A 14,711-nucleotide genomic window follows, 5' to 3' on the forward strand; every position below is an offset into this window, starting at 1 on the left:
ACCCCAGGTGCCTATATACCTGCCTGCTCTCAATTTCCAACCACTCCCACCCACATTAGCTAACGAGAAGGAGTGAAAAGCGATCAGAAGCGGTGACGGAGGGAAATGAGAGAGAGCAACATCGAATGCCTCAAACCCACAGGCTACACTAGTTCTAGTGGTTTTTGGATCTTTTAATAATTAAAAATCTTAAATATTGTGTCTTTAATGCAGAAGTTGCTCTGAATGATGGTGTCTGTCAAATGCATAAATCTTAAGGTCAATAAAAAACTTGTATTTGATTCCAAAGTATCAATTGAGCAATGCGAATTTTTCTAAAAATATATTCTCCAAACCTACTGATTTAAAATATATAAATTCCATGTAAAAAAAAAAATTTCAAAAAAATTGAATTTTTTTTTTCTTCTGAATATTAGGACTTGTATACATCAAGCTCTGGAGATCAAGACTCTAGACCAACTCAGAATGACACGAAGCCTCTAAACTCGAGGAACACAACGGATCCAACACACAGAGACTCACAGCGAAATGAGGTACTGACGAAAGAACAGAAACTGGCCCGAGATAATGAGTCCCATTAAATGGCAAAACGCATTCATGATATATTGAGAAGAATGGTAATTTGTTTGTTGCAGTCAATAAGAACAAATTACTATTATTGATTGTATTGATATTAAAACATGGAGCATCTTTTTTATTCAACAGACCCCATCTTCATCAAACAGAGATGGTCAGTTTTCTAATGATAATGTGAGTAAGAGAAACTTTCTCAACTAAAATATACAGTGTATCACCTCTGACCCATATTTTAGTTAAATTTAGAGTTTATAGTGTAATTTGAAATGCTTCTTTTTGCTTGAATATAATATTTTTTTCTAAAACACACCCAAATCATTGTGATGTTTGTCACAATGTAATAAGCTAATAAATAAAAACTCTGAACAAATAAGAGCCAATTACAATACAACTTTTTGATGCCAAAACATCAACCTCCTTTCCACACATATTGATGTGATATTTTACTTACTATTTTAAAATTTAAAACAATTGTATTATTTAAATGGTAACACTTTACAAGGTTTCATTTATTAATATTGGTTAATGTATGAACTAATAAGAACTAACTATGAGCAATACATTTGCTACAGTATTTATGAGGGATGGGCATTTTTGTCATTTTTCTCATTTCGATCATCAACAGGTCTCAAAAACGAGTACTCGAGTAATCAGGGGGGCGGGGCTTGTGCTGGGGGCGTGGTGGGTCCGTCATGAAAATGTTAGGAAATGTTAGCCTACATGTAAGACTGTTACGAAAATTAATGTTGACAAATAAAAATATGACATTAAACATGAAAACATGAACGTATGACTAGAAAAAATAACACTATGATGCATCAATGTTTTCGAAAAAGAAGCACGTTCTACGACAATCTATGAGATTAATAATCAGATATCCTAGATACAGAACATAAACGTAACATTACAACTTGCATGAACAAAAGGACGCGAATGCGCATGTGAACTAGTTTTTTACAGTCAGTGGTTTGATAGGGAAATTTTGGATGCGCTATAACAGCGCGCTGATCCACGAACAACTAAAGCACAGAGAATTCACAACATTCTATCACAATCCTGTTCTCATTATAATGCTGAATATCTTGTGTATATTGGCGCTGCATATCTTGCACTTAATTTTATTTTGCATGATAGAAAGTGATTACAGTCATCACTGCTGCGCGTTTTCAAAGCCATAAAGAAACAACCATCTTCCATCTTGCAATGGAGCTGAGACTGAAGAGTGAATGTACGGAGACTGAAGAGTGAAACTGCAGTTTTTTTGCTAGCTGGTTATTAAACTAAATTAAACGCGTCTTTTATTTTGTCTATATCTGATTAATAACAAATACAAGTAATCTTGCAACTTACATCTGCACAAAAGGACGCGAATGCGCACATGAACTTGACCGTGCGAGTCTGATGTGGTGTAACATGTGAGCGAGCTTCCTTTAACAGCGCTGAAAAACTAAAGTCACACATGAGCAGTTACTCTTTCTCCAATGAAAAAGTTATTGGCTAATGCTATGGTGTAGTTTATGATCTGCATTTACTGTTCTTTAACATAAAACAGTTTATAAACACTTCTTGACTTTATTTTTACATATAAATATGACTGCATTCATAACTATTTTCCCTTTAACAGGACAATTGTAAAGTTGTTAATGAATCGCAGTCTTCAGCACCACTGGATGTTGCTAAATTTATGATCAAAGTGGACTGGAGAGAACCATTTCCAGAGAAATGGAGATTAAGATTAGAGAGAGCCATTCAGGGCTGGTTGACAAAGAACCTGGAAGTAACAGCATCTGTCCACTTCATTAAACTCATGGATGACCCGTCCTGTGCAGAGGTGCAGATCACACCATCATCAGGTGATATTATGATTTATGATAACTCACTTTAATACCTTTTCAGTTTAAATCTCATGGATCCTAGCATCTGAAATACTAGCAATTACAGATTACATCCTTAGAAATAATTGGTGTGAGCGTGATCCCGTCTAACGTGATCTCATGAGTATTTGTGTATTTTTACGCAAGGCTTAGTTCTACCACACGTCCATTACATTTAGTTACTTTTCATAGTTACTAGAACATACAATATTGACAGCACTAAAACTTAAATTGTGTACAAAAATGTAAATTGAACACTTTATTTTAGCGCTGTAATCCAAATAGTTTGAATCAATACGATTGAGGAACAGACCCACATGCAAGACTTTATTAGGCAATCTTCACCTCTATTCTCAGCAGCAAACGTCAAATCCAGCACTCCTTATAAATAAAAAAACTGTGAATGCCACTTGAAGGAAAGCCTGCGACCTTAGCCGAAAAAAGTGTAACGTCTGCCAACACTGCGGTACACAGGGAAGCAGACCAGAGCTTGTTTTTTTAATGGATGTAAATGGAGAGGCTTAACTACACTGAATAAACCGCTTTTGTGAGGAAATAGCTTATCTAATGAATAAACAGCCCATCGCCTGATCTTATTTAGTTTACACCGAAAAAAAAAAGCCATTTTATAAGAGAAGTCACAGACTATTGCACAACTGATGCAGTTTATGGCATTTCTCATTCATTTCTGTTATACGCAAACAAGTGATTGACTGTCGTGCAACAATTCAATGACGTCAAGGCTGTGATGTGATTGGTTATCAAGTCACACATGAGCAGTTACTCTTTCTCCAATGGTAGAGCCACAGACGTATCTCCCAATAAGAAGACCATTGCTGCGCCCGCATACTATCCGTCCTAAATGGCATTCAAAATTAGAATTAGTGTGTCCCAAATCATAGTACGTTGAAATGAGTCTTCCAAAGATTCGGATGGTCTACTTTTTCCAGTTAGAATCCGAAGTGTGGATCCGTGCAAACTCAGCGGCTAATATTACCCACAACCCATTGCGTGCCGGGAAAAGGATTCGATTATAACTACGGTCTACAAATATGAATAAAAATGATACAAATATGGCGGATGTGCGAGAGGTAAATGGGTAATAATGTTTACGTTTTTAATGCTGTCTATTGTGATGTCATCCAAGAACAACGCCTTTGGTTTGGTTTCTTAGCTTTATTGAACTCAGCTCTGCATGTCAAATCACTCTCCTCTCGTTCCCTTTCCTGCTCTCGTAACTTCCCGCGATAACACACACACTATACTACACTGTCAATACATCCATATTGTACATTTAAGCAACTATCCAAGCGTACAATAATGTATGTTTTGTTCCTGAATGTTACGTATTAATATATGCGTATAGAGTGCCGAAGTTATGATGTGACTTTGTAGGCCAAAACGCGGAAGTGAGTTAGCATTTTAGCACTTCCGGTTCCCTCGCCCTAAAGTCTATGGGTTTTTTGAATGGGTTTTTGCTAAATCGCCTGAAATAAGGTCTGTGGTTAACAAAGCCTCTAAATATTTTCACGTTTTGATCTATGACATAAAACACACCAGTTATAACCTGCTTGTGATTTTTTTAAACTTTATTGTGAGTTAAAAACGGTGGTTGCTAAAAGGGACTACATACTTTGGTGTTTTGATTTGTCCCGAGATGCAACCACAAGTCTTCGAATGAAAGATGCTCGTTTTACCGTTGCTTCTGAGATGGTAAAAACTTGTTTTTTTCTGGCGAATTCGCAAATGGTATGCAAACATATCAAACATAAAGTGAAAGATAATCTTTATTAAAGTTTATTTTGGGCACAATGAATGAGGCATAATAATCTTCACCACAAAGAAAATAATATTAAGGTTTATATAAACTAACAAAATAATAAACGAATAAATAAAACATTAACAAAAGATAAAAAAAATCTCAGAGAGGCACGCATAAACAAAATTAGTTTCTAACATTTTTGGAAAAAACGAATGGGTAATATTTCTCATGAAAAGGTGGATAAGTGTTCATAGGGTTCATACACAGCGCAGATCATAAGCGAGCGTGTTTTTTAAATAAAGTTTGAGGAAGCTTGATGATGACGTTGATCCGTGACCACCTACAGTGGTGTGCTGTAGTCCATTTATAGCCTACCGTTAGCATTTTATATCTGACGGCTTTATTTAGGCTTCAAAATGTATACATTTTGGATTAACTTGTAAAGATTATCTTGATAGACAAAACGTGTAAGGGTCACAACTCTTTGTTGAACACAGATCTTATTTTTGGCGATTTTTCCAAAAGTCTATGGGGAAAATGCATAGCTTTTCAATCGAGGGAACCCATGCGCCGCTAACTTCCGGGTTGGCCTACAAAGTGACGTCATAACTTCGGCACTCTATTAACAATGGGACCAGGCTGTCCAGTCCGTTTTTTTTTTTTGCATTTAAGAGTTAACAGTATCAAATGTTTTCAAAAATATACACTGCAATTCATAATTGCACACATCAAAACTCACACATTTACAGTTTGTAAAATAGTGTAGGCTAAAAACTCAAGTATTACATTTCTAAAATAATCACAAATCATTTATATTGTTGTGCAAATTTAAGTTGAGTGATCTTTAAGAGGTGTTCCTTAGTTCATAAGTAGTCTATGCAGTAGTAGTCCATGATTTTTTTTCCATAATTCTTTTTTGCCAAATTTGTATTACTTATTGTTTTTAAGACTGTACATTAAATGTACTCTTATTGTTTTCTGTAGCTCTGGAAGTTATAAAACGGCTCAAGTCTATACCTTTGAACTTTAAACATGAAAAAAAGGAAGTAACTGCATGGATTTTTACGGATGAAGCAAATGGACCACAAAAGCCCCTCATGCTGGACAAGAGCAGATTTTCATCAGCACAGGTATCATGCTTACTTGATCTTGAATTATGGCAAAGGACACAATCATCTCATTGTCATGTTCTGTTTATGCTATTTTCAGCGTCTCAGAGCGACTGTTCATTATAAGCGGTTCGGTGTGCATTATTAACGAGAAGAAACCCGTTTACTCCAATCACTGCTCAGAACATGAGACCGCATTACACCGGAGAATATCAGTGTCACGAAAGTCTGATTCCGGTCTGGGCTGCGTTTCCCAGAAGCATCGTGAGCCAAGTTGATCGTAGAGACTATTGGTGGCAATGGATCTACGATCTACTATGGCACGATGCTTCTGGGAAACGCATTCATCTGTCATCTGCTCGACTCGGTGCCGTTGTCTTCAGAGATGTGGTCGTCGTAAGAGTGCTTTGTTTGCGTTCCCTCGTGTGCATTTGGCTACATACCAACACATAAGGAAAATATTTGTTAAAAGTATTTCACATTTACACACACAAACTCGAAAGCATTTTCTGCGCTGAACAACGTGATCAGAAGTATTGAAGTAGTATTGAAATTTTACAGTTCTGGGCCTACTATCAAATAAAATGATTAGTCAAACTTTGATATGAAGAAACGCAAGATTTGGTTAAGATTAAGCTTGCAGTAAGCTATTTTTTTTATTCCTTTAATTTGTTCTGCCATGTCTGTGTAAATCAGTGAGGCAGCAGACTAAAACCACTCAGTATTCTTCACATTATTTCAACAGCCATTATTAGGTTGCTTTTTCTTTTTCTTTTCCCACCCCATTATCATGTTTTTAAATTATTTTGGTGGGTCTGGAGATGGATTATACTGTACTTGTGTAGGTGGGTCCTGGAATGGAAAAGTTTGGGAACCCCTACTCTAGAGGACTCTTATTTTTATCCTATTTTCATTTTTGTTGTTCCTGTTTTCTAGTTTCCTGTGCTTATAGAGCCTTCACGTGCTATGGAAAATATGATATTTTCCACTTGTGAACTGGTATTTACCAGTGTTGTGTTTTTGTTGTCGTAATGTTGGGAAAAGATGGACTCACAGATCCAGACCTGTTATTTGGCTAAAACAATTTTAGATTGCTTAGCTTAAGTCATCTGCTACAGCAAGAAGATTTATCAAAACTCAAACGGTAAATAATATGCTTATGCTGTATATCTTCTAGAATCTAGATCATGAATAGTAAAGATTTTAAGGACAAGGGAGTTAACAGAGCTAATATTTCTGTTTTAGCTGCAAACGCTAGGTCTACCCTTATGTGAAGCATAGCTTTTACCTAATTTTACCATTCACGACTCTTGCGTTGCTCTCCTCCATTTTGAAAAGGTCAAAGGTTCTCATCTCGGCAACTCGTGCATCAAAATATTCTACGAGCTGCCCAGTGGAAAATACCACATGTGGGGGTGTTCATGTACGTTTTTCATGTCGGCTTTTGGTATTTACCATAATTACCAAGGCACGTGAAGGCTCCATTATTTCTTGTTTCCGTTTCCTATACGTCTCGTTTCCTAGGGCTGTGTCTGAAATCACATTCTCTCTTGAGTATGGCGTTTTACTAGAATTACTGTTTCCATATGAGTAAAGTGTTATGTACATGTTGTTGAATTAATTAACTTAAACTGCTGAGACTGGCCAGACACTTGAAGATTTTAAGCCTGATTTTGACCCCAAGTGATCAAGGGCCCGATTCGATACTTGTCGCAAATGACTTTTTGTCCAAAAAATCCTCAATTTTGTGGTGTCATTGCGATTATTTTAATGCTCCCGATCGCGTCGGAGCCCGCAGGATCCCAAATATAAGTAAATATCAAACATGTTTGTATGTATATGTTGCACGATATATACACGACTCTTGATCGGACTGTACCCGCGATAGCCAATGAGAGCGAGCAAGCTTAACGGACCAGATGTTGCGTCCTTTTATAGCTTAAACTTGGCCGTATTGAGAGATCACCCCTATACATTTTTTTCTACTTTGTTTTTCTTCCCGTAAAACAAAACTTACGCCAGGAGAACCAGTTGACGACATCGATTGTCCTCTATTTGTTTTTCTTCTCAAGTCACGTTTGATTTTGCCAGACTCCATTAGATCTCGTCTCACTGTGAAAATGTTATTACAATCGACAGCTGTGGTCTTGCGGTCCGGACGAATCTTCTAGTGTGCATTCAGAGGATTATAATGCTAAAAATCGGTTTAAGCTGCCTTCATATCTTTGGTCTCCAGTTTTAAAATGTTTGAAAATTGTCTAGTGTGTCCAAGACCTTACCTTTTATACATTATACATTGGGATACCAAATGATTGGGTGGCAATGCTCTTTCTGTCACCCCGGTAGATCTTCTCCTGGAGAGAACTCATTACATGTAATGTCATGTAACAATAGTTTACCATTTTATTTCAGTTATATTAACTGTCACTGTGGGTAGATTAAATACAATCCCATTAAATGTTTTTAGGTGAACCGCGCTGGAGACAAAAACAGCACCAAGGAAGTTGCTGCAACTAACAGTGGACCCCTTGTCCCCCTCTATCAGTTCTGGTACATGCATCACGCTTACAGAAAAGAGTTGGAGCAAATTGAGAAACATTATGGAGTCTCTATTAGTGCAGAAGTGTCAGTCTCAATCACACCTACCAAGAGCCCAATCCCTGATTCTGTGTCTAAAGCCACTGATGACTTTGAGAAACTTGTTCAGGAATGTGTTGGTAGTTTTAGTGATGCTGCCATTAATCATAATCACTTGGATTTAGATATTGTGAAGCAGGCCCTTCATCACATCCAGTCAGAGGAGGCAAAGATGATGTTCTCCATGTCTGCCAGTGACTGCCGGTTCTTTGGACCGAAGAAATTTACAGACGTGATTAAAAGAGAGGTTAAAGGAACAAGAATGGAAAGCCAATTCAATGACAAATCAAGTCAAATGAATAAAGACAACAACTTTTCTCCACAATGCAGGTCTTCATTTAACATGGACACAAAGGATCTTCCAACTCATCTTGAGATGGACAAGGTTCATTGGGATCTGATGAAACTTTCCTATAAGGACCAATTATCTCAGCTTGAAACAAAATACGGAGTGTCCTTTAATGAAGAAAAACAGCAGAACAAATTAACCATTAAGGTTCAAGCTCGATCCAAAGGAGTTCAACATACTAATCTTGAAAGTCATGCCATCAGAGCTTTAACACAACTCTACCAGAAACTTGCATCAGCCGCCGTCACCTGTGAACTCAAAAAGAAGAAAGAGAAGAAGAAATCAATTGGTTATTCAGGGGACGTTCCTCACGCAAGAGGAATCCAATGGAATCCGACGCCTGATTATGGACCAAGAGCAGTGGGAGGATCAGTACGGGGTGAGCGATTGAATCCAAGAAGACAAAGTGAAGCGGACACTGGAGTCAATGAAGAATTAAAAGACAGTTCTAGACATGACAGTAAAGATGCTCATGCTGAAGAGGAGACATGTCCCATTTGTATGGACAGCTTCACAGACAAGAGAAAACTGAAATGCGGGCATGAATTTTGCCAGGAATGTATTCACATGTCAGAGAAGATTTTAGGATCTATCTGTCCTGTGTGTAAGGAAGTATTTGGGAAATTGGAGGGGAACCAACCGGATGGAACAATGCGTGTGACAAACATAAGATCGAGTCTCTCTGGATACTTAGATTGTGGCACTATTGAAATCTACTACGACATACCCAGTGGTATTCAAACGGTAAGAACATGTAAAACTGAACGGTGATCAAAAATCTAAATCAAATAACTTTTGCTAAAGGTCTACAGACAGTGCGCTCCTAATAAACCACTCCTGGCTTATCGGCTGTTCTGTTCCCGAATGGCCACTGTCCTGCAGAGTTTAACTCCAACCCTATAATTAAACACACCTGGACAAGCTAATCAAGGTCTTCAGGATTACTGGAAAGTTCCAGGCAAGTGTGTTAGAGCAGGTTTGAGTTACACTCGGCAGGACAGGATTAGACGCCCCTGCTGTTGAAGAAGCACACAAACTGCAGAAAAACAAACACACAATAAAAAGAAATCTGTGACCTCATTGTAGATAATTGTAAATTTTTACATTGATTTGTTTAATGAATTGGCACAGTAATACATCTTTTTACAATACTTTTTTAGAAGAAGCATCCAAACCCTGGAAAGGCTTTTTATGGGACAAATCATTGTGCGTACTTGCCAGACAATCGTGAAGGAAGAGAAGTGCTCTCTCTCCTGCATAGGGCTTTTAAACAGAGACTGATCTTTACTGTCGGGAGATCTACAACTACGGGTGCAGATAATGTCACATGGAGTGATATTCCTCATAAGACCAGTAGATACGGTGGGCCTGAAAGGTATGAGTTAAAGTGTGCTTTCAATTGTACATCATGTCCAGCAAAACTACTAATCAAACATTTCATATTGTTTTGGGTTTCATGTAAAAATATAATTTTTCTGTCCACAGGTATGGCTATCCAGATCCTGGCTACCTAAAGAGAGTGAAAAATGAGTTAAAGGCCAAAGGCATTAAATGAGGATTTTATATAGTCTGCAAAAATGCAATCCCTCTGCTCTGGAGCTCCATGTTTACACAGCGGAAATACAGTATAAAACCAAATTACAACTTTAGTGGCTCTTTCAAATTGAAGCCCTGGTGATATAAATTTGATTTTGAAAAAGGAAAGAGCAAAATACACAGCAATACTGCAGGAGAACCTTACTCTGATAAAAAAAAACTGAAGCTTGGAAGAAAATTCACCTTTCAGCAGGACAATGATTTTTGTTCAGTCATGATAAAAATGGCACAACTTCTATAGTGCAAACTGATTCCGAGTTAGGCTTAGGGTTATCCAAGCTAAGGGTTAAGAAATAGTCAAACCATTGACAAAGTGACATGAATAATGTTACGTATATATATGTTAGGTGCTCACAGATGCAAAATCAACAATTTTCCGGATAGGGTTGGGAAGATCATTCCAGCAAGGAACAGTGAACGAAAACGTTCTTGGGAGCGATTTTGTGCCTCTCTGAGATGGCACCACAAGGCGTCGCTCACTTACCGATGAGCATGTAAACTCATAAGAGAGAGTGGATGAGGGGGCGGAGCCTGTGGCCATCCTGTAGGCAAGCACTAATGTCTTAAACTTGATGCAAGCTGCAACCGGAAGCCAGTGCAGAGAGATAAAATGTGGTGTGACATGGGCTCTTTTGGGTTCGTTAAAAACAAGTAGAGCCATGTTCTGAATCATTTTGATTGCACATGTTGGAAGTCCAGCCAGAAGGGCAATGCAATAGTCCAGACTAGAAATGACGAGGACCTGGACAAGAAGTTGGGTTGCATGTTCAGTTAGGAAGGGCTAGATCTTCCTGATGTTGTACAGTGCAAATCTGCATGATTGGTCTTTGAAGGTCAGCGCGTCATCAAAAATGTACCCAAAATTCTTGGTTGAACTGGATGGGATTATTGTTGCTGAATCTGGCTCATTATGCGCTGTGGCTGTATGGCTCTCCTTACACCGTCAGTGAGGTGGTGAAGACCACGGTGCCATTCAGTATCAGATCTCCCTAGTCTGTCGCCTCATCATGCCTGCCAAGGACCAAGACCCAGAGCCCATGCCAGCCAAGGACGCAGAGCCCACGCTCAATATGGAGCAAGAGCCTGTAACCATGTCCATCTCAGAGACAGTCTTCCACCACGTCCGGAGCTGGAGCCTGTAGCCATGTCGACCTTGAAACGGGCAAGTGAGGAGCTGTTAATAGACTTTCATTCTGAGCCAGTTCCACCCACGAACTTCTTCATCTTCTGCCGGCCACATCCGGCTGGATTGATGTCCCAGTCCTGTCCGAATTCCTTCCTCTCCCAGTGTTTATTTCCAGCCTTCAAGCTCCTTAATCCCAGCCACATAGGCTGGCCCAAGTTTCCTCATCATGACCCTAGATTTCACCAAAAGCTCCCACTGGTTACGTCTAGCTCCTTCGCTCATCCCCTTCCGCCGGATCCATCCAGCTCTCCGGCTCCACCCTGGGCTTCCCGGTCCTCAGCTCGTCCGAGGTGCTCAGATTCCTTGGCTCCACCTAGGGCCTTAGAGCCCATAATGCCACCTCCGCCTGTTGACCCATCCCCGTCTCCCTCGGCTCCACGGTGGTTCGTTATACCTCAGGCTCTTCCGGGCTTCCTCGTCCCTTTGGATCCGTCTTGGTCAGGTGTCACTCTGGCTTCACAACAGACTTCCAAGCCTCCGGGTGCATCTCTACCCTTTTCACGCTCCCTGGACTGATCACCCACACCTGTTTTCAATCAGCACTTCAATCAAGTACTGCTTAAATAGGAATCAAATGGAATCAGATGAAAGAAAAGAGCCCATGAGGAGATAAATGATCAACAAAACAAACAAAAAAATCTCAATCACCTTAGATATGTGCTTAACATTTAGTCAGTGATTTATTTGTAATGATCTTGACTTTTGTATTTTTATGATCTATGACTTCTGATCGTTGATTTACATATCTTTTGTTAAAGGTGCTGTATAGAGTTTTTCTACTAAAATGAATCCATTTTTTATTACCTGTGTGTGAAGGGGTTGTAATCTCACAATAAAATGATCCACTTGGCGGGTTTTGCTATTACCTCTGAAAGCAAGTATTCTTATTTCTATGTGATGCTCCGGGTCGGATTTGCCGTGAAATCCAGTGACGTGACTGAGACCTGCATGAGCGCTCCCGAGCGTCTCGCCTCGTCTACTGACTTTGCACTCAACAGCGACGACACTGCAACTTATGACATGGAGTCTGCTAACACTAGGAAACGACTAGCACAACGCACACTCCAACACAAACTCCACATAATAATAAAAAACAAAAGAAAGCACGAGCACGAGCACTCGCTTGTAAACGTATTGGTTGCAATCTGAAACATCACCACTAAATGCCGCTGAAAACTCCATACAGCACCTTTAACTGTGTATTTATTCTTGACTTGAGTTTATAACAGAAATCGCCACTGTGACTCATGGAAGGCGGCTCTTCCAAGCTTTATAATAATTTATAATAAAAAATATAATTAGTCAGTGCCAGTTTTCATTTGGCAGTGCCACTTTAATCAGGTCTAGGCTTAATCGAAATTGAGTAAGTCTAATTGATAAGTCTTAATAAATCTTAAGTCTAATTGAAATTGTCATGAAGTAAAAAGTAAAATTTTCTTGTTGGAAATATAATTGAGTAAAAATACAACTATTCAATTTAAACAGAACTCAAGAAAAGTGCAAATTCATTTTTACATTAAAGCTCAAATAAAGCTAATCATTTCTGCTATCATCTCTGGCACTGCTGTGAAATCTAAACTTGCAACACCAAGTTATTTCCGTATGTCATTGCTGGGGCGTTTCATCATGTCTTTATGATAACAGCAATTTAACCGTCCAAAGATCAATGTTCTCAGCAGCTCTGCTCAGTCCGTCTGTAGTCCGGAGTGTGGTTAGGTTTACCAGTTAAAAATAGAACTAAAGATGTTTAAGATCCATTTTATTTCTAAATAAAAAGAGGATCAGTCTATTTTCTCAAAGGAGTATTATAGTCCAACAAAATACACTGTAAAAAATTATTGTGATTTTAACGGTAAAAGACAAAGTTTCCGTAATATATATGGTAAATAACTGTGATAGATCTAATGGTACATTTAATGTAATACAAAACATTAAATGTACAAAACATATATTATTTCTTCAATAAGTTGGTAAATTAACATTATCAAAAAAAAGAAAACGGTTTATTACTGTAAATTTTAAGTTAAGTCTGTAAAACCTAAAATGTTGCTACCGTATACTATACATTTCTGGCAACCACAGCAGCCGGTATTTTACCGTAAATGTAACTGATTTTGTTTTACAGTGTATGTGTGACAAACAATGAGCTCTGATATGATGCAGATGGCAGATTTTCCTGATTTTAGATATTTGTGTAAGCTGACAATGTTACCAACGGGTAGGAGATGAAGAATGCCAAATTGTAGATTAAACCGTTTAAGAATTCATTAATTCCTTCTGCAATTAAGATATTAAATAACACAACATTTTTTTTGTACTTGTATTTATAGTTGTGAATAATGGCATATGAATTTGTGATGGGACATATTTCGCTCCTTTTTGTCTTTCTCTATTTATGTGTAATTGTGTTATTATGTTGTGTTATGTTGTTATTTTACTATATGTTTTGTGATGCAGTGGATGTATTTATGAGCCCAAGACAAATATCCCTTTGGCACAATAAAGTACACCTTAACCTTAAGTCTTGAGTGTCTTATCCTGCATTATGGGTGAATAACTCGGTCCCAAAGCTTATTAAAAGAAAATGTACTTTGTTCCCAACAGCAGGATTCATGTAATCTCTGACTCATATTGCTTTTGATATATGATTATCAAGAGCAGGTTTCAGAAATGTGAAAGAGCACTTATGCACCATTATCTGCTTCATACTTTCCACAGATCCTAGAGCGAGACCCAGGAATACCTGTGTTTTCTCCATACATTGGACATCAATGGCCTTCAATGTTGTTTGGTTCCCAACGTTTTCACAAAACGTTCTTTTGCGTACGAAGATTAAATAAATGCATACAGGTTTGGAAAAAACACGAGGGTGAGAAAATGATGACAGCATTTTTGGGTGGACTGTCCCTTTAAGTGCTAGCTGTCGTCCACATGTCTAACCAATAGGGGGAGCCCGTGAACTGAATAGTTATATGGATCAATATTTTGTATTGGCACAAATGCTTTTTATAACAACTAGTGTACAGAGGTGGAAAGTCCAGGGGTCAGAAAGTAAAAGTCCTGCCATATGTTTATTCCACCCATGAACTCAGTCAGCTGATTTCACTAATTAGTTCTATCTCCTGGCTGAAAAACTGTGCTAATTAGCAAATCCAGGTGATTGGAACAAAATACTGAGGAGGACTTTTACTTTCTGAACCTGGACTTTCCACCTCTGCTAGTGTATGTTAGAGGCTGATAAACACTCATGAATAGCATTGAATCTATCAGCTAGCCTAATTAAAACAACTAATCAAATATTTATCACACTACGGGAACCACACTTTTAATTATAATTAGAAGATAAAGACTTAATTGCACGTCTAAATAATACAAATACTTTATATATTACCTTTTTGATAACATATAGTAATGAAATGCCACAATTAAATTAAATTGAAAGGTCACATGACACACTTAAGTCCCCCTGTGGTGTAAATCTAGTTTTTAATGTTGTTTATGTGTCTATGTGGTGTTTTTAATCTACTTTAAGACAAACCATGTGTAAGTTCATAAGTCGACAGCATTGCTGAGTATTTTCTCCTTAAAACTGCAGTGAACCAAAGACAGTCTCAAAAACACG

At 38.2% G+C, this 14,711-nt stretch overlaps 1 protein-coding gene across 1 annotated transcript in view; it reads left to right on the top strand.

Annotated features, from left to right (window-relative positions):
• The window catches only part of LOC306990580 (uncharacterized protein), a 36,331-nt gene extending 24,575 nt beyond the window's left edge, over nt 1-11,756 (top strand). The window contains exons 9-15 of the mRNA XM_079597593.1: nt 417-533; nt 706-750; nt 2,201-2,429; nt 5,197-5,342; nt 7,789-9,051; nt 9,468-9,682; nt 9,793-11,756. Coding sequence (XP_079453719.1) covers nt 417-533; nt 706-750; nt 2,201-2,429; nt 5,197-5,342; nt 7,789-9,051; nt 9,468-9,682; nt 9,793-9,862 — 2,085 coding nt within the window. The 3' untranslated portion in view covers nt 9,863-11,756. The remainder of the gene's footprint in view (nt 1-416; nt 534-705; nt 751-2,200; nt 2,430-5,196; nt 5,343-7,788; nt 9,052-9,467; nt 9,683-9,792) is intronic.
• Nucleotides 11,757-14,711: the final 2,955 nt, after the last annotated feature.

This window comes from Phoxinus phoxinus (assembly GCF_949152265.1).
Source record: "Phoxinus phoxinus genome assembly, chromosome: 22".
Classification (NCBI taxonomy): Eukaryota; Metazoa; Chordata; class Actinopteri; order Cypriniformes; family Leuciscidae; genus Phoxinus; species Phoxinus phoxinus.